At 39.3% G+C, this 26,576-nt stretch overlaps 1 protein-coding gene across 3 annotated transcripts in view; it reads right to left on the reverse strand.

The window, feature by feature from the left end:
• Nucleotides 1–1,945: 1,945 nt before the first annotated feature.
• The window catches only part of TPD52L1 (TPD52 like 1), a 36,637-nt gene continuing 12,006 nt past the window's right edge, over nucleotides 1,946–26,576 (reverse strand). Inside the window, exons 3-7 of one of the 3 annotated variants that reach the window (XM_009819496.2) lie at nucleotides 18,520–18,621; nucleotides 11,462–11,476; nucleotides 8,738–8,776; nucleotides 6,121–6,181; nucleotides 1,946–2,077 (exon numbers count right to left, since the gene is read on the reverse strand). In XM_009819496.2, coding sequence (XP_009817798.1) covers nucleotides 1,946–2,077; nucleotides 6,121–6,181; nucleotides 8,738–8,776; nucleotides 11,462–11,476; nucleotides 18,520–18,621 — 349 coding nt within the window. The remainder of the gene's footprint in view (nucleotides 2,078–6,120; nucleotides 6,182–8,737; nucleotides 8,777–11,461; nucleotides 11,477–18,519; nucleotides 18,622–26,576) is intronic. The other 2 variants (XM_009819498.1, XM_009819499.1) reach the window with 2 other exon arrangements.

Genomic DNA, 26,576 nt, shown 5'->3' on the forward strand with positions numbered 1-26,576 from the left:
GAAGGTGTTTTCTGCCGTGCATTTCACTTCCACTGAATTTGGTTCAATTATTTTTCTCCTTTGAACCTCAAAATTTTCAAAACTTTGGCCACAGATTTCCATGGGGCATTTCAGGTCTAGAAGGGACTGAACAGATTTTAAAAACTGTAGGAATGGCAGATTATGTTCTTGCAATTTACCTTGATACTCTGCTGTGACATAGCAAGGCTCAGAGATGCACAGTAATACTGGTAAATACACAGAATTAAAACATCATGAAGTATAAAAGAGTAAGAGAAATTTATTTTTAATAAGAATATCAATAACCTCATTTACACAAAGGTGACCATTAATATCTTGTTTATTTAAATAAACTCACGTTTATGCACAAACCCACAAAATAAGCTAGCAAACTGTTACAAGAAAACTGCACTAAAAAAACCCAATTATATTTGCTTCCATACTAGAATCACACTAAAGAGGCATTTGAAATAAATCTCAAAAGTTAACTTTTTATGTCCAGTAGAACATTATGAAAGGACTTCCAACTTTGTAAAAACTGTAACAAAAGCCACATACATAGGAAAAAATCACTTACAGCCAAGTTTCCTCACAAGATTTTAAGCAGTCTGTAATGTCAAACTCACTAACACTGATTTGAAGCTTTGGCTTATGCTCAAAAAATGCATCCATTTTGAGAGTAGCCAGACTGTTTGTTTTACTTTATTGAAAAAGTTGTGCTCATCTCAGCCTGGCGAACTGAGTAATGCAACATGCAGACTGACATGTGCTCACTAGACAGCAAGATAGTGTGACAAGCATGCTGCTCTTTTCTTAGAAAAAATGTTAAAAGGATGCAAGAAAACATGCGGAAGCAAAGCCGAGAGATGACTGGCTCTTGCTGATTAAGCAGATATAATGCGGTTGGTGGAATTATGTCCTGGAGTGAAGCACGACAAAATTTGACGCCGAAAGTGAAGTACCTACTCATCCTAGGTATTGTAAGATAACAGGGTTTATGCTAGCAGCTCTGAAACGCGGACTGAAGACATGGGCTCTCTAACCTATGGCACATCTTAAGCCAATTATTGGTTTTGTATTCTTTCACTTAAGGCTGTATCTTGACTGAGGCTCATAAATTTACCTTCCCTTATTTTTGAGGGGAAGATAGGCAAAATTATTAGAAGCTCCCCCTGCTCCCCTTCCCTTTGTAATTTACTTACATTGTCAAGTCTTATCAAACCACAGAGAACAAGCAATGGAACATGTTTTTAAACTGAAGCTTTTCCAGCTACAATGATCATCTTAAATAAGCAGGTGTGATCAGTTCAGTTCCTATATGAGTAACTGGGTGTCTCTTCCTGTCCTCCTTAACTCTGCTGACTGATGGGTGGAGGGCAATGCTAGACTGTACCAGTGAAGGAGAAAAAACTTTTTGTGACAATAAGTGATTTAATTCTGTTAGGAAATAGATTGTGTACAGACACTCCTGAGCAAAGGGCACCTGGTATGGCTGGTAGACAGCTGATACATCAACTACTGCTGGCAGAAGAAATCTTTGCACAGTTCTAGGTCCATCTGTCTGATGTGGCACTGAGAGGGGAGTTGGAAACCAACAGATGATAGAAAACAGTAAATTAAAAGAAATAAGAAACAGACTGGGAGATTGTTGGAGGGAAGTTACGTGAAAATGAAAACTATTTTGGTCACTTTTTACATAGAATTCAGAGCATTGTAAGTCAATGAGTTGCATGTGGTTTCTATGGTGTATGAAGTACCTGATGATAAAATGGCCCATCCAAAATACAAATAGAGAGAGGAAACGTTTCTCCAGAACAAGGCCAGGGAGACAATCTTCCAAAGCTGACAAAACCTTGTTGCGCAAGCTGGGTGGCGAGGGAGGTCTAAAAATCACTGCCTGGGCAAGTCTCTGGAGAGGCATGTGAGGCTCAGGAGGGCCTGAGCTCTAACACTGAAGCTCTTCTTCACTCTCAGGGAGACGGGTGCCAGCAAGAGAGCTTTGAGCACTGGCATGCGCTGTAGAGCTGAGAACTTCTTCAAAACTGCCCCCCGTGTGGCTTGTCCCACCAACCTTAGTCTGAAACAAGGCAAAGAGAACAGCAAGTTCCTCTGCTCACACTGTAGCAAGTCCCATTTGCGTTCCACCCCATGACCATGGAGGGCTGGGAACTGTTCAAAGCAGGCAGAGAACATGTATAGCTGGGTTTTGCTTGGAACAAAAGCTATAAGAAATCAAACAAAGCAACCCCTTTCCTCCCCCAATTTCTAAACTTCTAGGCTGCAATCATAAAATCTGCCAGTGGCATTTATCATACGCTTAAAGGAACCAGTCCCTAAGCAGATCCCAGGCAGGATCCTATATCCTACCAGTAAACTTAGTGCGGTTCTTTACATGAGTAGCTCACACCGGTTTCGCTGTTTTTTTCAGTTCTGTGCAGGCTGAATAAGAGGTGGGTATTAAAATGAATTGGCTCGTTTGCTGAGTAAAGTGGCCCATCCGCCAGCAATGGTAACACAGCCGCTCTCAAAATACATAAACCATACTGGGATTTTGGGACAGTAGAAGGAACATAGTAACCAAAGAACAACAGCAGCATCTTGTCTTCCTTTAGGTACTTGTAGCTGTCTAAATACTGATATATAAAACTGCCCACAGCATTTTCCTTTGGGGCGGTGGGGGGAAGGGAGATCAAATTACATTAATGAAACATATGACTATGTGCTCACAGGTTATCTACTTTCAAAATGCTTCAGTTTGCGAATTTGTAAATGTAAGTATTAAAAAAAAACCCCAATATGACTAAATCTCTGAAATAAGAGTTTTCCTAACAAAGACAGAACTTTATCTAAAGATTTGGAAATGGTCAAGACTAAGCAATGAAGAGACAAAGCTGTTTTGACTAGGTTGTCTTGGTAAGAGAATGTTCTTTTGTGGTTTGGTTTGCTGATAGAGCTACTCGAAGTTGATTCAAGCCTGAAAATAGGGCAAAACTTTTTACTCCATCCTAGAACTGCAGCAGGACTTAAAGACAAGCTGGCATTTTTCCCACCTGTCAGCCACTGAATGCTTAGGAAGATTATTTTAATTAAATGAACTTTGCGTCCTAAGTTTCCGAAGGGTTAATTCTATATAATCCTTTGTTTCATCAGCTAGCACAGGAGCTTGCCTAGCTTGGAAGTTCAACAAAATAAGGTAGTAGTAGGCTTGATATTTGCTCTGACAATTTGAGTCACAGTTATTAAAAGTTCCCATCTCAAGAGGTGAAAAATCTGTATCCAGTCTAGTGGGCTGTGCTGACTTTCAGAAAGTATTAGTCTACCACTGATTTTTGCAAACAGCAATACAAAATATATATATTGTTAAATGTTGGTAGGCCCGAACTTGCAGTGACAAAGCAGCCACTGCCTAGCAAAGCTACTATTAAGTTTTCATGGCAAAACTCATGACTTTTTTATTTGGCAATTAAAATTCTCAAAAGAACATTGATTCGGACTGATCAGAGTAATTGTGAAAGTAGGCTATTCCTGCACTATTTCAAATTACTCAGATAGATAGGTGCATCTGAATTTGGACACCTCAAAAATCAGGAACATTAATGCAGTTTCATTTTCTATTTGCTTTTCTATCTACTCTTCCATCTGAAAACAAGAATGATGTAAGTCACTTTATTGAATGCCTCTGGCCAATACCCCACTGTTTACACAAACATCTAATTCATCAGTGTTCTGATTTTCAGAAAAGGTAAACAGAGTCGGGCACCCAAGTTCTGTTGATTTCCAGGAAAAGCTGAACTAACACACTCTCCTAAGAAAGCTGCAACCCAAAGTCCAACCTCTAAGAGCAAATAAAATCTAATTTGAAACTTGACTTCTAAATGTATGAAATCTGAACATCAGTTTTGGCTGACTACAGAACATTGTAGGACCTCTGATGACCTGTAGCTAATGGCCGGGGGGGGGGGCGGGGGGAATGATAATGCTGCTGCTGTTCTTTTCTTTTGTCAGAAGCCTCTCTGGGAAGTTCTCCACTTTTTCAGACCACAATAGGATCCTAGAATTGAAGGGACAGCCTATGATTTCTCCCCTGTCCCCCTGCCCCGTGGTCTTCCTAATCTTAAAATATGATCAGGCTCCTCAAGCAGATCACTGTGAGAAGAAATGGTCTTCAGAGCTGTGCAGTTTGAACTGACTTTTCCTCTTTCTGAATGACACACTGAGGTGACTGGAAACAGACACCCCACCCCTGATGCACAAAGGGCATCACTCACATTTGTCCTTTACCCCTCAAAGCAGGGCAAAAGGCTTTAAGCTGTCCCTCTCACAGGTTGGCTGTAAGTGTAGGAGGAATGGATTTGTGGAGTCTAGAGTACTGTAGAAGCAAACTCGGGAGCTAGAAGTGAAAGCCCTAAGGGTAGGTTTAGTGACTGAATGACTAAAAAAAAAAAAAATAATCCATTTCAGACCTCAGGTGTCCCAGTGAGCTGCATCCCTTACCTAAATGGGTAGAAGGGGCATAAAGAGACAAGCAAGCGACAGGCTTGACTGCAACAGACAGGAATCCAGACCTTCCAAGCTGATGCACCCCCCTGCATCAATGATATCTCCTACGGTGAGGTTGAGTATAAAAAGCGTTTGCAGTTAAGGTGAAGGAATGAGTAGGAAGGTGTGTGCAGGCACTGAGTTGGGGCTCTGGAGGTCTGTGTTCTGTTCTAGCTCCTTGGGATGCTCCTAGTCTTCCTAAGGATGCTGCCTCCCACTTGTGAAACTAAGATAATGTTTCCTTCTCTGACACAGTGCAATGGAGATGATGTTGTCCTACACTATCCTGACTTAAAGTTGTCAAAACAGCCTATCACTAAATAAATGTGAACATTCAAAAGGTGGAAACGAGAGAGCAACTCTGTATTCTTTGATGGACATGCATCTTTAGAAACATAAAAATAAATCAAGCTCTGCTGCTTACTTTCCTCAGGCACTGACTGGAAAATTTTGTCTGCTGTACCATTTCACAGTGGCATGGAAAAGACAGACCTTCCCTGTGCACCTGCTGCTTCAATTCTAGCTGTAATTTGCATTTTCTGTAACAAGAAATGTACTTCTGTCCCAAGTGGAAGGCCGTTTTCTTGCCTTTTTAATGCTTTACAAGTTGTAATGCCCTTTGACATTAATCTAGTATTTTCAGTTCCCCCTAAAATGAGGAGTGATCAGTTTGGCCCTTGTCCACTGACAGACTGTACTTGGAATGCGTTGGAATCTTTCTATTGCAGCAAAGTAAAATGCCATTTTATGAGCACACTTGACTTTATCTGATGAGCATGAACCGATAGGAGATAAACCCTCTTGTTTCTCCCCTTGAATGTGCCTTACCATGCAGCAAAGATTAGCTCACTGCAAATGTGCCATGCTCTGTCCTGCCAAATAAGAGCCTTATCAAGTGCTATTAGTGATAACTGGTAACTTTGCCATCAGATCTTCCTGTCCCACAGCAAATATGTCAATATAGTTTGAAATTTTAAGTCCAGACAAAACATTGACATTTGAGAGGAAACACACCTACATTAAAGAAAGACAAGTTCAGTGCTAAGAGCCACACAGGTAGTGTGAATCACACCCGAGTTATACGAGAGCTCCCACCCGCTAAGTAAGGGGCACTTGGTGAGTACATGTCTAGTATTAAAAGGAGTGTAGCTCAGGGATGAAAGTTCACTCTGCAAGGCACATGGCTGCATCTGTCTGGCAGGGCACATCACAAAACTCATGAGGCCACAATGCTTTCAAAATCTGACCTTGCATCTGCACATGGCTCTGCCTTGCACAGCATAATCAACCGTGGTCACACCTTGTGAGATGTCTCTGCTTACCATTTTAGTATGGCCGTATTTTTGGCATTTCTGAGAACATTTGTTTACTTTGGCAGACAACAGAAGTAATTTCTTAGTAACAAAGCAGAGAAGGACTATCTGTCTGCATATTGCCTTCATTTTCCATTAGTGCTTTTGCAGTTCCGTGAAATTCTTGATGGAACAGCAAATTCAATCAGTCTCCTGTACAAATGATAGGGACAACTAAGCTATCACACTTTAACATGCACAGCCATGTAACTCTGCCTCTAACCTTTACCTTAAGGCTTGTGACAGTGGTCTCAACCTTCTCCTCAAACGATTTGAAAGTTGGAGAATTCCTAGGAGAAAAAGGAAGTTGAAGGAAAGAAAAGTCAGTTGTAAACATAATGGAGTAACTCCACAATTTGATCAGTTCTTATCAGGCAAGAATGCTTGGACAGAATGAAGGTTGGCTGGCAGCACAGGGCTATAGACTGACAGGGTATGAACAGTCACTTGTGCTCTGTCAGTCAAATCCAATTATGGTAATGAGTATTTTTTAACTACAAAATTGCAAAAGCAGAACCTGCCTAGTAATTGAAAACAGTGACCAGCCTGCCTACCCTTGGATACATTTACCACGGTCTCAGAAGAACCACCAGAGAACACTGGCTGTAGTGCTGCATTTCTATGGTTTTACGCATTTGTGATGTCGCTGTAATGAAATTAACTTTTTTTTTTCAGCTGATGAGCAAGTTCATAATCTACATAACTAGAAAGACGGCAGTTGAATGTCCTGAGGCTAGGATGACGGAGATTAGAACTACATCGGAAGTGGGTCCCAAATGCATTTGAGGAATCCATGATTTTGTGACCGCAGGTGTATCCTGCTGCTTTCAAAGACAAAGACTCTAGGGAAACTGTGTTCCAAGAGTGCCCCTCTGACAAAGCTAAGCTTTTCTTTGCCTTTCACTCTCCATAGAACACAACACTGTTTTTGGGAAAACTGTGAGTTGAACATATCTTAAAAGAATTAAAAAAAAAAAGGCAACAGCTGTGATTTTCCTTCTTAAAGCAAATCACATACTTGGTTTGCTGGCTTGCCTGACAACCTTGCTTTTTCTTTCTTTCTCCAAAACTTGAAACAAAGCTTCTCTATAATTTTAAATGCATTCCATATTTTACATTTCTTCCTGCAAACAGAACATACTGACCAAAACTAGTATCTGCCATGTAATATTATGAATATAATGCATATGCTGTTTTGAACTGAGAGTATAGATCCCCATAGAGATCTGTACTCAAGTTGCCCCTCAGTTGTTTAGATGGATGTCTCTCCTCTTCGCAGCAGCTTCCCTACTGCTGATAATTGCTATCCCATGTAGGAAGACATACTAGAAGCAGGCAAGCTGGAGTGAGTACAAAAGCTTGTCTCATTCTCCAGCAGTTTAGCCAGCACAAAGGACCTGGGCAAATCTACAGCAGGCAAAAGGGACCTTCTTCTGGTTCTCTGCTCCTTGTTCAACAACTGAGAGCTCAACTATAGCACGCTTTGTGCTTCATTATTAGTGAAGGCTCTGCAGCTCAGAAACTCTTGTCCAGCAGAGTTCCTCTTGTACTTTCTTTACCATAAGAAACAAAGAGGTGACAGGATTTCTCTAAGGCCAGTGCAGTATAATGAAGCAGTTACTTAATCAAGTATTTAGTTCTTCAACTTTTTTCCCACCTGTCTATTGTGGTATAACCAGAAAGAGGTTATAGAAACTACTACCACTGAAAGTGCAGGGTACCTCCTAACAACACGGCCAACAGGATGTACTAAAACCACTATATCCATTTGTTCCTATGTGAAATAAAACATAACAGTGATCTTTAACCATAACAGAGGGTACCCTCACAGTGAAACAATGAGGCAGAATCACTTTACCCTGGCAGGTACCTATGCTTCTGTGTCATCATCGGGGAAAGGCAAACCTATGCAGGAGCCTGTGCTTCATTTTGCAAAGTGATGAAGCCAATGGCTGCTTCACCCTCTTTGCACATTCTGGGAACTTCACCAGGAGCATGATGATGGCCTCTATTTCTGCAAATACATTTACATCATATCCCTCATCAGTCTAAGTTAAACTGACCCTAGTTTAAGGAGAGGGCAAGCAAAAGCCAGTTGGAAAAGCAATGCAGATTTAATTTTGGCTTCTGTTAAATAGGTGACAAACTTTTCATAGGGCAAAAAGGGTCAAAAGGAGAGAGAAATTCAGTTTTATGACTTATGTTTGACCCAAAGGTCACACTGGTGAATGCTTGTCTTAAATTATCCACCTGCTGAAGTTGAATGAATTAGCATCCATCACATAGTTAGATTTGTTTTCCCCATATGCTTGGCAGGGAGTAGGGATATTCATATATTTATAGGCTATGGTGGTAAAAAAGCTGGATCCTAATTTTATTGAAAACAGTCAGAGCGTTACTTGCACAGACATCAATATTTGGCTGCAGTCAAGTAAAGCATGATTATAGCCATTAAAATATGAAAGCACTCATGTAAAATCCCTCCATAGGAGCATGAGCCAAAGCCTGCTGGAGTGGAAAGCATCTCTGACATTAATGGGCTTTGGATGACGTTCTAGAGACAGTAAAACAACTGAATTTCAGATTCAGTAATACAAACCTGAGCTCAGAACTGCTTTGTTTACTCAAAGGCTTGTACAAGAGATTAAATAGTTAATACAATTAAAAGGAAAAAAACCACAGATGGCCTGTCCCGCAGCCCTGATCTACATGAATAACCTTAATTGACTGAAGTGGGACTATTCATCCAACTAAAAACTGCAGGATCAGGATCAAAGTATGCAAATGCCCCCTTCATTACACTGTTGAACATCACCATAGCAAATTGAATATGGGTAGCTTATTACCTCATCGCAGGCATGCTTATGGAATGGCGAATAGAGTAACTGTGGGATGAAAGCAAAAGATAAGGAAAAAAAGCTGTAAAATCCAGTTTGCAACAGGATTATAAAATATATTTTTTTTTAATTAACTTTAAAAATATATATATATATATTTTCAAGAGTGCTGATGCTCTCCCTTTCCTGATGGCAACAGCTTGTCAAACTCACATATGAATTCCAGCTCACTTTCAGCACTGAAGATCTTACCACTACATTCTCATGTCAACTGATCATCAATTTAATAGGGCTCAAAAGAAAGATGCAGAACAGTTCCTGGCAATATCCATTTAAATGATGCCGACCCCTGCTATCTATAGAGACATGCAACATGAGACAGAGGAACAGAGAGCTACCTCCATGTTCTGCAGTGACAGACGATAAGCTCTGTGTTGGGTGAGCACAGTACACCTCAGGTTTGTGAACATATACAGAGCTGCAACGTACATTGGCCAAACAGCCCCAATTTGTTTAGGCTCCTGCACCACAGGCTACCTAAACAAGAGGTTTCTTCAACCAGAGAGGCAGCTCTCTCAGCTACAGCAGTTGCTGTCGCCATCTCTCTAGGACATTTCACCTCCTCCTTCACACCTCAACACTACCAAAGGGTAGAAAGCTGTTTTCCACAGCTCTTGTCCAGCTTTCCTTGCCACGCTTCCCTCCTCAGACTTCCCAGCAGCAAGAGTATCAGAAGGTTGGCAAGTGGAGGATGGAGCCTCTGCATCACTCTAAGATCCCCAAATCTTCTTGCATGCCTTCAACACCACTCACCCTAACCACTTGACTTATATTAGCTGCATTCTCCCACCTGAGCCAACTCTGCTATCATATCATCACCTATTCCCTGCTGCTGGGAAGCATCAAGCCTGTTCTCAATATGAATCTGTATTTGAAGTGTAAGAACTGTCCATAAGTACATTTAGATCTGAACATTATAAGTAAATTGTGCACTGCAAGAGTACATATTCTTTTAAAAATTCCTGCATGGCTACTTTCAGTGTTGACTGACAGCTGCAGCCTGGTCTGATTGAGAACAGTGAGAGCTTTACTTCAAGGGATGCCAACATTTGGCTGCAATCAAGCAAAGCGTGATTATAGCGTTAAAAAATGAAAGCTCTCATATAAACAGCACATGTGTTTGTTCTAAACTATACAAATTCAGAGCAGCACTGTGACCATATACACACAAGAAATTTTTTTTTTTTCCCAGATTAAAGATTCAGAAATGAGGGTGAGGAGGGAGGAAAGAGCTATTTGGCAAGCAGGTGGGACAGAGAGATTTTATACGAACTGTTTGCTGTTGTATATATTTTAAGGCTTCTGCTAAGCTCAGATAGACAAGAACTGACAGCAGACAATGCAAATGTTTCATGTTCAATTTTTCACATCATTTTTAAGACTTACAGAAGATTAGCCCAAACATTTCACAAATGCAGCAAATCTTTAACAATCCTAGTTAAATTAAACAAGTATGCTTGCCATTTTAGTCTTGTAACACATGACAAAGAGGCAAAAATAAGAATTTGGAAGTATTTCAGCATAGGCTGCTCCTCTTCTAATAACAAAACACTCCAAATATGAAGGTTTAAGTAAGAAGATTACATTGTGCCAAATTAAATTCACACAGCTGAGAGATGGCATGTGACAGACAATCTGAATACTGTACACATTTCACTGAGTTCATCTTTTAATTTCTCTAAAGAGGTAAGGATGCCAGTTATAGGAACAGCGACTACATCTTCTTTTACTAGAAGCCTAAAACATTAACCTTTTTTTAAAGACAGACACGTCTGTGACAGTGATCAGTGCAGAGGCAGAGAACAGAGATCCTTCCTGACAAAGGCTGCTAAACATTACATTTTGGTTTCACGTCAGAGTAAGTTAGGAAGGTCAATGCACGCCCCATTTGTAAGTTTTCTTGGTGAAGTAAGACTCCATGTTGGATTACTTAGCTGAACAGAAAAATTGTTGAGCTGCCCCATGCACTGGCAATACTACAAGGCCAGAGGGATTGTAGGGGATTCGGGGCTGTTCAGCCCCTCTGCTGGGTGAACTGACGTAAAACCAGACCACTTATAGACTCTTTCACCACACATAAAATTGCTTTATAATTCATCATATATTGAAGTGCTTTACAGCATCAATAAATTCCAGCTCTAAATATAAATAACCCTTTTAATCATGTTAAGAACTTGGCCTACTATTGGAAATTTCCCCAGGACTCAAGACTTTTAAAGAGTCACCTTGTACGCTTCATGACTAATATACTTTTGCTTTATTGAAGAGGAGGTAATTAAACTCTTTATACAATCTTTATAAAACTCTGTTGGCTGAATAGAATTTTTACTGAGCACTTGCTGTTCGCGTTCCTACCTCTGACAGAAAAAGATGGTTGAGAGAATGGGATTACATATAAATAGGTTTTCCCAATAGCAACATCTTTTGAATGTGTTCATTATTTGAATTTGAGACTAATCTACTCAAGAGAAAGGCAAACACACTCTAGCCACTTTGTCCAGTCCTTTCCTCATTATACTCACCATGCTGTAAAAACGAGGCATTACAATGTAAGTAGCATACATTTTTATCATATATAACAATGCTGAAAGGAAAGAGGTTACTGCATTACATTCCATAAAACAAATCCTGTCAAATACAGAGGCAGTATTCAAGAAGAGTAACGTGTCTTACCCAATTGAATGCGATCTGTGGTGGATGCACAAGGAAAGAAAAGCAAGAGTTAAAAGTATTATGAAAATGTAACAAAAATATACATCTATATCTGTGGCATGTCAAACTGCCCAAGGAGAAAAATAAAACCATTTGAATTCAAATCTTGATGCTTGAATTCACACTAGAACGTGGATCAGTTGAGATTCCTTCAAAGCAAAAATTTTCACACACTCCTTCAGTACGCAGTCACCTATTCTGTGTGCAACGAAGAATGGAAATTCTGTCTGCTAAACTTTGTGTTCTCTTCATTAGATCAGATTTAAACAATGCTAACTGGTTTCCCTCACAAAATCCTACCTTAATCTCATTGAAGTATAGGCAAACTGAAACTGTACATGTACATCAGCAGCAAGTGTCTTTTTTTCCATCTGGATTTCTTAATCATCTCTCAGTTGAGAAGCATATGGAAAAAATAAGGGGCTTTTAATTCCTAAAATGACATTTTATGAAATATTTGTTCCTTGTTGAAAACAGTACTTGAAACACTTTGACACTGTTCTCCAGCTCATGAGAAACTTAATTAAGGCAGCAGAACTGGGAGAAGCACACTGATATACAATATTCAAAGGATGTCATTAAGGTTCCAAAGTCAAGAAATGATGAAGCAGACAGCCTCTCCTTCATCTGTGTATTATTGATGTAGACTTTAATTACAGACCACTTCAAGGGAACACCTGCCTCACGCAGTGAGCCAGAAAGATGGTGTGCACTTAATGACCATCCCTTCAATACTTATTTTTCACATCCTTTTTCAAAGTGTGGTGTGATGCATTATTTAGTGCACAATATTCATACCTTGCTCTGAAGAAAAGCATTGATTTCTTCAGGGTTATTTACAGAGCTTGTCATCATGTATATTGGTGCTTCCCAAACATTCATGGATTTATCTTCACAACACATTTCTGCTTAGACCAGCTTAAGTAATACTGTTGCCATATGTAACCTCCTTTTACTACCTGCTGACCCCCAGTAACAGCCATCCCCTTCTCCAAGCTAACAGAGATACTTGTACGGCCATATGATAGGAAATCTGTGTTACTGCAGAGCTCTAAAAACCAGCACAAATGAAGGGGTGAGTGTCAGTAGAAATGAGAGAAAACAACTGCTTCACCCATCAGCAAAAGAAATGCTTATGAAATTACACCGTGAAGCAAGACAATATTACTATTATTTCCTTTATAGGGAGTATCAGCGACACAGAGGTTTAAGAATGGTAGTTTTGGGGATAACAGCTACAATATTTCACGGAATTCAGCTCCCAATGAGTTCAGCAATAGTTTTAAGTGCCCAGAACATCCCCAGATCACGGAAATCCTGGAAATGCACAGCAAAAGGCTGTGCAAAAACTCCACCACCACCACAACAAACCCAAAAAGGCACAACAAGGCACAGCAAAAACGAACTCCCACAGCACCAAAGCTGATTAATTAAACTTGAGCTATCTCCAACAGATAGTGGCCTAACCTGCTTCTAAAAACCTCCAATGAGAGATCTTACAGCCTTCAGAAATAACCTGTGACCTGTTCAGCTTTATAGCTGAATGCTTTTCCTGATCTCTCACATTAACTTACTACATCCTCCCTCTCCTTTCATTATTCAGCCACATTTGTCTAGCCTAAAAGCCAACTCATCCAGACACTCTCACTGACTGTATTTTCTGAAGCTGATTTTTAATTTTTTTCATTTTTCTCCCCATTCCTTCCAGTTCACCTGCACACCCTTCCAAGGGTGGTGCCCTTGCACTGGTCCAAATACTCCAGCTGAGTCCTCATCAGAGCTAAGCAGAGCAATTCTCTCCTGAATCTTACAGGTAACACTCCTGTAACACTTGCTGGAATTAAGTATGTATTAGCAATGATAGCACGACAGCATTGACTCCTGCTACATTTGTGAGCCACCAGCCTAGCACTTGCTAGGCCCTTATCTGCAAAGCCACTACCCAGCTGGCTGGTCAGTGTTCCCCATCTTTGCTTTTGATTTTTTTCCATCTGTCAGTAAAGCACCTTACACTTTCCTACACTCAATTCTATTTTATCATTTAAAATAAATTTGAATTCTAAACCTGCTGTCTAAGGTACCTGCATTCCCTCCCACTGCAGTCATGTGGGGATTGTGAGTGTACACATAATGCCATCACCTAAACCTGTAATGAAAATGCTGAAGAGTAACAGACTCAGGACAGATGCCTGCAAAATCTTGCATTATGGTAAGCTACTGAGACCTATTCTTTTAAAATAATTTTCAACTCCATATACCCTCTTCCTGCTAAAGCAGTAATACCTAAACTGTATTTCTGTAGTTCACATACAGGAGTGAAAACAGTATGGACAGCCTTATCAAAGTCAAGCTCTATCACACCTCCTGCCTCCTCTCTGTCCTCTATGACAGGTGCTGTCAGTTCAAGATAATTGCTCTTAACAAACCCTTTGATGTTTTTGCCATCATGCTATCTTCTAGACGCTTAGAAAATTACAGGTTAATGCATTCCCCCAGTATCTAGTTTGTATTTCCCAGAACTTCCCTTGCCCCTTTCCAGAGGGATGAACGTTGCCTTCTTCCACCCCTCTGGGACCTCACGTGCCTTCTGTGCTGATTCCTGTCATCTCTGGGGGCACATTCAACTGCCACAGTCATGCCTCCAAGCTCTCCCTCCCTGCAATCTTCTGTCTCTTTCCACATGTGCCTTCCAACTCCCGGCAGGAATGAGGCATTTTATTACCTTTATTCATCTTTAGAGCTGGCTCATCCCAGGCATTGAATTTGAAAGGGGTCTGTGCAATCATGTAATTAAAGAAAATGTATGAGACAGTTGAATGAAGGATGTACAAGCAGTATAACTGCTGACATCCTAATTTGCATGCATGCCTTTGTTAGCTTAATCTTTAAATGCATTTACTTGTGTAGTAGTAATGTATGTGGTAGTGTGCATGTAGCAGTGTAGTGTACATAGTTTCCTTTTTTATTTTTTTTTTAAAGCAAACAAAAAAACCCAGAAAGTCTCCCACTTGGTATCACAACTTATTTCTAAAAAGGCCATCAGCAAGGCTGAAACTCTTAGATCCACATAGACAGCTGCAGAGAAGTCCAGCAGTACTGCATTAAAAGATCCAAACTTTACCAGTATGCAAAGGAGCAAGGGATAAATACCCTCAACTTCGTACCACATCTGTACTTTAGATGGCAAGAGCCATGTTGAAATGTCAGTGTAACCTCTACTTCTGAGAGATTTGAGCCCATGCTACTGCCCCATGAGTGACCTGGGACCCCCCTCTTCCCCTTTGCCTTCCTTCTACATGTCAGAAAATGTTAAAGGAGATAATATGAGTTGGGGGTGGAGGGGCAACAAAAAAATCCTGATGGCGTATCATTAATTACAAGAGCTATTTATGAAGAGTCTATTATCTTAACTATATTATTAGTGCCTGGTTTGTATACCAAAGCAAAAGTATGTGTATACTGGTTTCATACGTATTTTTTGTATTTCTAGTAACATGATAATATTAAATAGAATGCGTTACAACTGTAAAGAGACCTTACAAGCACTAATGATTAATAAAAAAATTAGAAGATATAAAATGCTAATGATTATTCATGCACAAAATGAATTAGAGTTGCGACATTGGGAAGCTGGGGTGGGGATGAAAGAGAAGCACAGCAGCTGCATGAAAAGCACTTTGTCCCAAAAGGGTAGCTTCTCTGTTCTTTGGGACACACGGAATTTTGTCATTTTTCTTTCTTTCTTGTAGATTTCACCTTCTTGAATTCTAACATAGAAAAATAGTACATTCGGGGGAGTCTATCTGGCCTGTGGATGAAATATGATATTCTAGTAAATATTTTTAGAGATAATACAAGATGAAATACCTTTCAGGCTATTAATTAAAGACCCTGCATCTTCAGAACAGAAATATATGTGTTTCATGTGGTGCTCTGTACAGTCGACATAGCAGGCAACCTGGAATGCAGAATTTTGTTTCACAAAGAAGGCAGACTTCAATATTTAGAGTCAGGATGACTACAAGCCCTTTCAAAATCACCATCACCACAGGCAGAGGATAAAGGCCAAACACACCAGACTGCTGAACATACTGGGAATTATGATGATTATCTGGATTTTAGAAATGAGTTTCAAGTGTCTGCTCTGAATGAAAGCAGAACAGGGATTTGCATCTGGATGCCATTGGTGACTATCAGCCTTAATGCCTAACCAAGAGAATTAAGCCAGAGTCGGATGTATGTTTAAATCAGCATTATGGGAAGGGGTGGTGATAATCCATATATTAGATCACTGAAATAAAATTATTTGGATTAGCAAAAAAGCAAACAAACAATGAAACAAAGAATGCATGCCCCCTTACAGCTTACTCCCCCAAACATGGCTGGCATTGGAGTGGGAGAGGGGAAGGTTTTTAAAACCAGGTCATTTAAGGGATAAGGTTTGCAGTGTGACCCCACACAGAACTGCACCTGCCCAAGTTAAGCCAAGATCTTAGGCCAGCTTTGTTGCTGAGGGAAGCATACTGACCATTACTCCAGAATTAGGATGTTCAGCAGATGCAGAAAGCCCAAGTCATGCCATGCTTTATGTAACTACGGGATACTGGCTATACTGCTTGCTTCTTCATCATCAAGTGTCAAGAACGCTCTCCTAACTGAGAACTTAACTGAAAACAGTAAGCGTCCACAAAAAATGGGAGTGCTGGTAGTTCATATTTTCCTGAAAAATTCCCAGCCAGGTTCAAGGTAACAATTTTGATCAAAGAAAGCTACTAGAAACAAGCTTCTCGATTAATCAAAATGCTTACGTATTTAGCCTCTGCTTTAGGCTCTTGGCTAAAGGGCTAATGAGATAAATACCACCCATCTGCTTTCCAAGCGCTAGTCAGAAGCATGATCAACATGGGGGTGGGGGTTGATACTGATAGGTAAGACAAAGGAATTTGGTAACAGTGATTAATTAGGGAAGATACTAAAGGAAAAGCATGCTCTACTACAGTGAAGACATTTCTGCCTTTGCAGTTAATCTTACACCCTATGCAAAGCACAAAGCACAAGGTCCTGTTGGACCTGAGAAATACTGAATTGTTAGTCATCCTTCCCTCTATGATCAAGAGCCAGGCACACCAACTCTTTGGTCACTGCTGTAGGATCTAAAGCATGGAAGTGGCAACAGGACCTCTTCACTGAGCAGTGGGCTTGTCTTTGTTACAGGAAGAAGTGTTAGGAAAGAACAAAAAATGAAACAGAGGCTATGTTGGTGCAACATGCAGCACACACATCTCATGCATTTCTCAAAAATACAGAATACAACAATGAATGCAGGGAAGGCAGTAAGTATAAACAAAGGTAGGAAAAAGGCAACTCATGCAACTGGAGCTTCATCCTGGAAAAGAGGGAACTGACCTGAAATATGATAAAACCACAGGAAATCATGAGTGACATGAAAGACAGGAGAAGGACTACACTCACTGTTTCTCATTATAGAAGAGCCAGAAAGCATCAAAGGAAAGAGACCAGGGAGACTCAGAATACGGAATGAATGAACAAATAAATACACCACACACTTTACCACATAACTATCCGTTCATCTCGGGAGACATGAGGTGTTATGAATGTCAAAAGCTCATACAACTTAAAATAAATTAAAAAAAACAAGATAAATTCATGAAGAAAACCCCTTCAAAGACCTTTAAATGAACGCTCAAACCTCTGTTTTAGAAAGTTTTCAGCTTTCAGATTGCTGAATGCTAAAAACATGTACCAGGAAAATCTAACTGCATGCCTCCTTATTCTGATATCCTTTTCTAGGCATGTACTACCTATGGATGTTTAACTGTATCAAGTCAAAAAGTTCTTAATTTACGTTCATACCCTGGTTGCAAGTCACTCAACTAGATACCCATTTTAAACTGCAATGTGGAAAAAGACATTGTAAAACAGATCATACAGCGATGAAGATTTTCCTTTTTTAGTTTCACCTAGAGAAACAGTAGTACTTCTGTATTGGGTTTATTAAGCTGTATGTAAAAGGTAGGTATAAAGGAGGGACTCTAAAGATTTCTTAAGAATCAGACTAAAAGTAAAAAAGTGGGAAAAAAAATTTAGCTGCCAGGAACTATGCTTCAGCCATTTGCAGCAAAAAACCCCATATATATTTGAAATGCTGTAAAACGGATTCACACAAATCTTAGGATATGGTTACCTCATACATTACAAAATGACCAAAAAAGTGAGTACATACCAATATATCTAATAAATGAGACACTAATTCTGCAGCTCAAACAACATATTGTAGAGTTACCCCTGCCCATTTATTTCATCACAAAAAATGAACTCCCTAAAACAGCTGAGAAGAAGTTCTGTAACCCTGCTACCAAGTTGAAAACGGAAGTGCTGGTTTACAGTGTACAATTTCTTCATTCATGCTCTCACGCTGAGGAACTTTAAGACCAACACTTTTTGACATACATCAACATATAAAGCCTGACATTTAAGTTGCATTTAAGTGACAGTTCTCCTGACCTCAACTCCTGTTACTTTCATCATATCTTTTTTTATACATGCAACTGCAGAACAAAACTTTGCTTTTGTACATCTTGAAAAAGCTGATAAAAAATAGCCTGAAATATTTTTTTTATTTATCTTTCCACAAGCAACTCCAAGGCAGGCTTGTTTTCTTCAGATGTTCTTCAGATGTATGAATAAAATTGGGTTAATAAAGATCTAACAGCAATTTTTTGTCCCATTTTACTTGTACACTTCCTTGAGCTTGCAAAGTTATTACAAAAGGATTTCAAATTGCACGTTGTTTTTTTTAAACCAGGACTCAAATAAGAATTACATCTTCATTCATCGTTATCCCTTCTTTTTGGATGAAACCATGAATGCTATAAAATACTCTGACTACAAGGTGATTGACCCTTTAAAACACTAATGTAGAAGGAAAAGAAGAGATGACAGACGATTTGTACTTTTTGTCCTCAAAATAAGACCACAGAAACAGCAGATCCCTATACCTCATATCTCCGAACTTCTTGCTGATAGCAGTTCCTACATTGCTGATAGCTGCTGTTGCTTTTTGTCCTGCATGGCTCAGGGTCTCATGCGTTTTCTTGTAACTGGAAACAAAAAATAGAACAGAAATAGTGGTAAGTATTAGAAACCCCTACAATTAATTCCCTTTTCCCTTATTTCCACATCTTAAAGTCCCATCCACTGAAAGATTAAGAAATATAATAACTATAGCACAAAACAAATTACAAAGATGCCTGCTTCTGCACAGCTTCCTAAGCACAGTTTAATCCTAATGTGAACAAAATACTCTCCAGAGCAATCCTTCACTGTGTCTCTGCCCTTTTGCAGATAACAACCCCTGAGTGGGTTAGCAGAAGCTGTTTAAAAGTAGAATGCAGTGATTTCTTGAATACCCGTTTGATATATTTTCTATAAATTTACATCAAATAAGCATTCTTGCAGCAGACACTGACTTGGTAGCAAAATCTGCTGTCTAAAGCATAGAAAAGAATCAGGACATATAAATTCTGCTCTTCCATGCATATACTTATTAGGTACATTTAAAAGATGCACTTCAAAATGATTTATTGATATTTCAAATTAGACAAAATTGATCAAATCTGTTTCCATATGCTACAATTTTACTTTTTAAAAATTTCTTTAAAGGAAGAAGGTTTTGCAAGAGACAGAAAGAAAGATGAAAAAATCTAGACAGCGAATGCATATTCTTAATAGCACTGAATCCTTTTAGAAGTCACTCATTTCAAGTATAGCATACACATTCAAACACAAAATCATCTTAATTTACTGATCTGGAATATATGCTTTGACCCACACAAACCCTTCAGTACAGTTAAGCTGCATTGTCAGAGTAATCAATAAGCTTTTCTGCACAGATGCTTTTTTGCTGAGTAAACTAACTCTGAGCATGTCAGAGGCTTCCTTCCAAGTAAATTATCTGATACTCCCAGCGATGCAGACAAGCTCAGAATTAGAAGTACTGACCTAGTAACAAAAGGAGAGCACGTTATAATCAGTCTTGTATCCTGTGGTGTGCGTTGGCAGACAAGAACTGAAGAAATGACCACGAAAAATTCAGAAATACCATTCCACTGGTTCTACTCCTTTGAAAGAGATCTGTAAGATTGCGAATGTGTACCAAAATACACTGGAGATTACTAAAAAAAAATCCTACTGCGTAATTCCTGAAACAGGGTATTTTCTTCTTACTTTTAGGTATATGAAAGCAATATAACTTTGTGGATGCTGGAGGGGAAATAAGAGAAGATTAACATTTGTAAGATGGCACATCACATTTTATGTCAGGTCCTTTTAGACCTAGCAGTACCTATTGCTGAAATTCCTTTGTTGAGGACTGTGTTTTACAAACCACAGGTTAGAAGGCAGATGCCAAGTAATGCTCTATTCTTTCAGACAACAGCCTATCAACAAATAATTTTTCCCAACACAAATGCTTTGATTTTATGTTCCTAAACCACAAAATACTTTACAGACTACTAACCTAACAAGTTCTAAAAGCGCCAAGTGAAATGGCTTGTTCTATGAAGGTGCTTGTCTCTGTTTTCACTGACTAGCAAGGCAGTCTACAGGGAGCAACTTAGACCAGGGTACCAAATCTTTAGAAAACTGAGTTAGATAAGCTGAATCAATCACATGCACAATGTTGAATGACAACAAGGGCTAAACCATTGCAACAGTGACAGAAGGAGCACAAACTATAGTTAGAAAGGTAAGAGCACTGGTTATGCCTGTTTCATTTCTTCTAGCAGAATACAAAGAAGACAGAAAAGATTGTTTTCACTGGGTCTCTTTCTCCTCAGCCATGCTGTCTGTCCCTGAACATAGCGAGATTGCAATGCTCTTATTTCATCGAGGCCTCATTGTCTAGCTTAACTAGTTTAATAGCTCTGTCATTCTCTTGCTGTCAGTGGACATATTCTCATATAAAGTGGGATGAGACCCTAAAATTGACATTAAAATGATGCTTTGGTCAAACTATGAGCCTGTAGATTTTTGATAAGTGTTGCCTATGAAAAAAAAAAAATCAAATGTTCTAATGCCTGTGGGTTTTTATATATATATATAAAAAACATATATATATGTGGGCATTTCTTAAAATGTCTACATTATCGCATACAAGCCTTTAGACATTTTCCTAACAGAGAAGTTTCTTAAACCATTCAGCACAAGTGGAATTTTGCTGACGACAAAATGAAGTCCAAGACTTGACTTCCAGGTCTAAAAGGTCCTTGGTAGCAGAACCTATTTATGTACAGGTTGACCGTACCTAGAAAAATACTTTGCAGAAAACCTTCTGAAATAATTTTTTGAAAAAGACACCTTCATTTTCTTGACAGGCCTATTTAGCTTTATGAAAAAACATCTCCATGTCTTGCCTTTCTGCTGCAGGTTCTTCACACTGCATAAAACTGTTAAGAGAATAGTCCCAAATGCTGCAGACATACTCAACTTTAATTGAGAAAATTAGAGTCCCCTACATATTTCTGAACATTATGTTGGTCAGAACACACTTTCTGGGAATTGGCTGAAACAACACTGATCTTGGCATTCCAACTAATATTGTGTTTTCTCTGTAAATCCCATAAATCCAACATCCTCCCCAGTATTTCCACTAGCAAGGAAGACATGGAGACTGCATTTATGTTCCTAATGCTTTTGGCATTACATAACAGCGTAAACCCAGCTGAGACTGTCACACAACTGGCCTGTTTTCAGCACCAACTTCAGCAAAAATTACCTTTGACATGAACCTCCCCCCTCCCCCAGCAACGCTGAAGAGCAGCTTTAAGGAACAAAAAAATAAAAGGTAAAAATGCAGTGCAACATGCCATACCTGTCAGCAGAGACAAGAAACAATAATTGGCATCTCAGCAGAGCTCCCTGATAGTTAGCTTAAAAATCAAGCCCCCACCATCCCTGTCTCTCCAGCATTATGCATATCACTATGCCTTATTCATAAATAAGTTATCTTACCACAGAGCACATTGCCTTACTGTAGTTAGTTATGCTTTGTATTGATATACAGCACAGTATTTTGGCTCAGATATTTTTATCATCGTAGTTATGTCATATTTACAGCATTCATTTTATACCTTGCCAAACGCTCTGGTAACAATGATCTTCAACATATTCTTTCTGACTTCTGGAGTCTTCGCAGCTGTATGTAGCATTAATAATCTGAGCCAGCAATTTTCATATCTTCACATAACACACACCAGTTTGCATGGGCTTTTTTAATTCACTGATCAGCTTACATAATTTTCAGAAACCTTTAAGAGCAGAAATAAAGTTGGGTATGCCAGGTAAGACCTACGAACATTTATTCATTGGAAAAAGCGGTGTACATATGGCTTACGCCCTCCTAACACCACCAACTGCTCCAACATGCTAAGTCATCTACAATACCTGTACACTCTCATCCTTTGAGCAGCCATTGCTGGCAATCACTGGGCAAGTACAGACCACCCAGCTCATCAGGACAGGTGACAGCATCTCAACAGGCAGTCGGCCATCGACTGAAAGAAGGTCAGTGACCCTGAACCTTAAGGCAGAAATGCTCCAGCAGAAACTAACTCAGAGAATTTAGGATACACAGATTCAAGAAATACCCCTTTCCATCCAACCCATGGCATTTGATTTTATACAAATACATCATTAGGCTCTATGCCTTTCGTACACTAATACAAAGTCACCATAACCTCCCTGAGTTTAACAGCATTATGCCAGATGCCCAGTAGCATTAGTAAAAGTAGAAGCAGGCTACTTGATTTATGCAGTTAGAGTAGAAATTCCTTCTCTGTTTTTGTGGCATCTAAACGTACTCTATAGTACAGAAGAACTGCTGGTAGTGGCTAACAAGGATCATATTCCATGCTTTTCACTTAGCAGTAAATATTTATAATGTATTTCATAGACAAGAAAGATTAAACAAACATGGTATGTGAATTGCTGTCACAATTGTAAACTTGTAAATAAAACTCACCTGTGTCATTTTGAACATTACCTTTTTATATGACATTCACCTGATAATTTCGTCCATCATCTTCTGATTATAATTTGTTTTTTAAAATAGGGTATTTCTTTAACAAAAGCAATTGTTTCTAAAACTGATTACTAGAGGTTATCATAAAATATGCTGATATTGCAGTTATATTCTGATAATATGCCCAACACATTTAAAAGAAGCTTTAAAGATAACTCACATCTCCAGTACTGTAACATACTAATGAGGCAAAGTAGATTTGCAGCATATTTTGACTGCTTTTTCACCTGACAGCTTCATATACTGCATTTAGGTTGTACTATCATATGACAACAGGGCCCACTAACTGATTTTTACAGCCAGTGATGGCAAATGAAAGAAGATACTGTTTCATAAAACACAACGTGCAAAGGAAATGGTGCTTCATATAGAGTATAGCCAGGCAGCAAACATATAGAGATGTCAGAGAATTCGAAGTTTAAATGACCAACATCATCTGCAGGATAAGACAGGATAATCATGCTGCATGCTATTTGATCTCATCTCAACTCAGTACAGAATTGCCCTTCACATGGCAGAATTAAATCTAACCTTGCTTCATAGGTGCAGTACGTGGACTGCTGACAGAAGTAGGCTACAAATACAATATTCATATTTTGCATGGCAAGCTGCACATTCAATCTACTACAGTAAATTATAAATAATTTAAATTCACCTTCTGTAAAATTAGTACATCTGCTAATTAGTACATATTCATTCAGCATTCTGCCTCTCCACCAATGCTTGCTGGCAAAATTAATCCATTTGAGAAACCCTCTTCTGTGATAAAGCTTAAATTAGATGCAACAAAATGCAAACAATTAACAACAAAACCATACAGTAGAGCAGAGCCTGGTAGCACAAGCCATGCCTTATGGAGTTTGCTTCTTCTTAGTTTTCAAACCATTAGTCAGCTTAAGAATGACATTTCTGGAATCAAGGATGTAAAGCATCTGGGTCTCTGAGAAACTCTCAGTTAGTAAACTATTTTTCTGTTGATTTTCTGTGAAAAATGGGGCTCAGCATTAACTAAGTTATGCCAATGCTCAAATGAAATAAATGCATACATGAATGGCAGCTAACATGTACATAAAACATTTTCAAAGAGCATTCATATTGCCATTTTGCCCACAAATGAACTCTAAGTTGTTGTAGGGTTGGTTTTTTTTAGTGCTCACCTGAAATTCATTCCAACTTCAAAAACAAACAACCACCAATGTACTTTTTTTTAGACATTCTTCCCTTTGCCAGGTACGTTAAGAATTAATTGAAACTGTGCTGGCACTTGGATGAGTACATATGCCTAAATCAGTCAAAGGAAGTATGCCCCAGGTAGTTCCTCTCCCACAGAGAGAGGACGGGCAGAGCTGAGGGAACTGAACCTCTGCAGGTCGCAGCGGACCTGCCTGCAGCCAGAAATCTGTGTGCGCTACATGAAGACAACTGTTCAGTAGGCTGGAGAGAGTCACGGGTCAGGAAAGGTGCCAGACAAAGGTGACAAATATTCTGTGCTGTCCTGCACTGTAATCTTCAAAACCTTGGGAAAAATTTGGGATACAATTGTGTGAAAGACACTATTTGTGCAATGCAGCATATAATAGGAATAAAACAAGCCGTTGTGGTACAGTTAATCTCCAGGTGGAAAAGCCACAATATGTTGGCTTAAGCACAGATAAGCTTAAGGCATTCCAGGCCAAAACGTCACTGTTCATCACACCTTAAACTATGCCAGTAACACTGTCTGTAGGCTCTGTACTGTACACTAGATCAACAAAATTACGCAGATTAAACATATCCCAGCCTCCCTTTTCCTTTCTTCCCCTTCCTGTCCTCTCCTTTCTTCCCCTTCCTTTCTCTTCTTCCTCTCTTTCATCTTTCTTCCTCTGCTCTTCTTCTTTCCTTTTCCCTTCCCTTTCTTTCCCTTTCCTCCCTCCATTTCCTTTCCTTTTCCTTCCTTCTCTTTCCTTTTGCTTAATTGCTGTTCTTCCTTTTCCTTCTATTTCTCCCTTTCCTTTCCCTTTCCTCACCTTTCCTCTGTCCTCTTTCCTGGATATTTTTAATCCTGGTCATTTCAGATATTCCAATTTACACTCAGGTTTCCCCTCCCCTCCTTTCAGTTAGATATACACACATACAGGTATCTACAATACATGTGTGTATATTTTCTGGTGCACAATCATAATTACAGGGGGTTCTTCCCTGAGAAATTAACACTATATTCACTGATCTGGAACATCTGATCTGACCTGACATTGCAGGGGAATTTCCATTAGCTGTAAGCAAGTGGACATACGTCTTTTAGAAAAGGGACAATGAGAATAGGCTAAGTTAACTTCTCAAAGTCCTTTCTCCAACTTTACCTTCCATTACTCTGACCTTCCAAATTCAAGACCAGAGATACATGTGGAAAAGCAGCAAAAAAATTGTCTTTGAAGAAGGCATGAACATTGCCTGATCTGACCCAAAGGACATGAAGTCAGTGGACGTGAGAGGCTCCCTTTACTTCCATATAGCACAGGCTCACATGCAGGTAACGTGCTTGCTAAAGTTAACGTGCCTATTTCTTCACTTACACAACTGCTGCATTTACTTGCAAATTTACAGAAGAAAATGTCAAAAGGTGATTACATATTGCAATGAACAGAAACACCCACATTTCTTTTACTATCACTCATAACAAGTATGTGTGTGGGAACATGGTATACTGAATTCCTAAAAGTCACAGTAGGGCTGTGGTTGTCCACAAATTACATCTGACTTCCTGAGAAAATTCTGAACCTCTGGAACACATAACTATATATTTAAAGTTATACTAATGAAGACTGCAGGTAGCATAGATTGTAAGTCCAAAACACATGCAGCGCAACTATTTTCTCATCACCTGGCAGAAAGTTGAATTACAACGTTAAGTTGTAATTACAAACATTGAATTACAAATGTTAAGTTCCTACTATTGTGGAAACCCATACAATTGTCCTAACATTCCCTATCAGCAGAACTAAGCTTGCTCACATAGTTTTCAACAAGTAGTCAACGAAGCGAGCCTTGTTCTATCTCCGGAGGGAAAGGCCAACTCCATGTTGAATGCTCTTGTCCCAGATCTCAGCTAAGTATTACATGTAAGAGCAGAGCAATATTGAAACCTTCCTAAAAAGGCTTCAAAAGACAGCCAGCACCTGAGAAAGCCCCAGGCGCTGTCTAGGAGACATGCTGTTTGGAGCTAGCACTTACAGTTCTCTTGATTCTGGCCAATAATTAATGAGATTTTCCCTTTCTAAAACAGGTGACAATTTTTGTCTGTGAGGGCAAAAGATGAAAAGTAATTTTGAGAACATAGCTTTGTGAGATTCCTATCCTAGATGGCAGTCTTGCATGGGTCCACTTTCCATCACATCAAAGGCTTCCCCATCCCCTGGATGGAATCACTAGGTGTATGGGCTTTGAGACATTTCACTTCATTTCACGACTACAGCCCTCAAGGACAGAATGGGTTTTCTTTAAGTTTTTAGCTATTCTAATAATTCATTGGCCATGGCAGAACTGCTGCTTACAGTGGTCTCAACATCTGGCATATTGTTTGGGGGGGTGTGGGTTAGTAGCAAACCCAATCATTTTCATCTCCCTAGAAGCTATCTCTGTAGTTATATTACTATTCCATCCATGGATTGAAAGGTTATCCATTTAAAACAGAGGAGGCTCATGCCTTCTAACAGTTGCTAACATTTCAAGAAAGAATGACGAAGGAGCTTCTGGGAACTATTAGGCTGGAGTGAGGTTATTGGGTAATTTTATAGATACAACAGCTCCTTAGAAACTCAGTAGTACCAAAATATCTCCGGAGAGGACAACACTATAATGTCCTACTGTTTTTCTCCAGAGAAGTACAGAAGAGCACTAAATTAAAAGCTGAGGGACAGACAAAGCTGAGCATGGTTACAACATATATGCTTAGCAAAGGCCAAGGTATCTTGTGGATCTATGTCCTTAGTGCTTCAC

The sequence above is a fragment of the Gavia stellata genome, chromosome 2 (assembly GCF_030936135.1).
Source record: "Gavia stellata isolate bGavSte3 chromosome 2, bGavSte3.hap2, whole genome shotgun sequence".
NCBI classification, from domain to species: domain Eukaryota; kingdom Metazoa; phylum Chordata; class Aves; order Gaviiformes; family Gaviidae; genus Gavia; species Gavia stellata.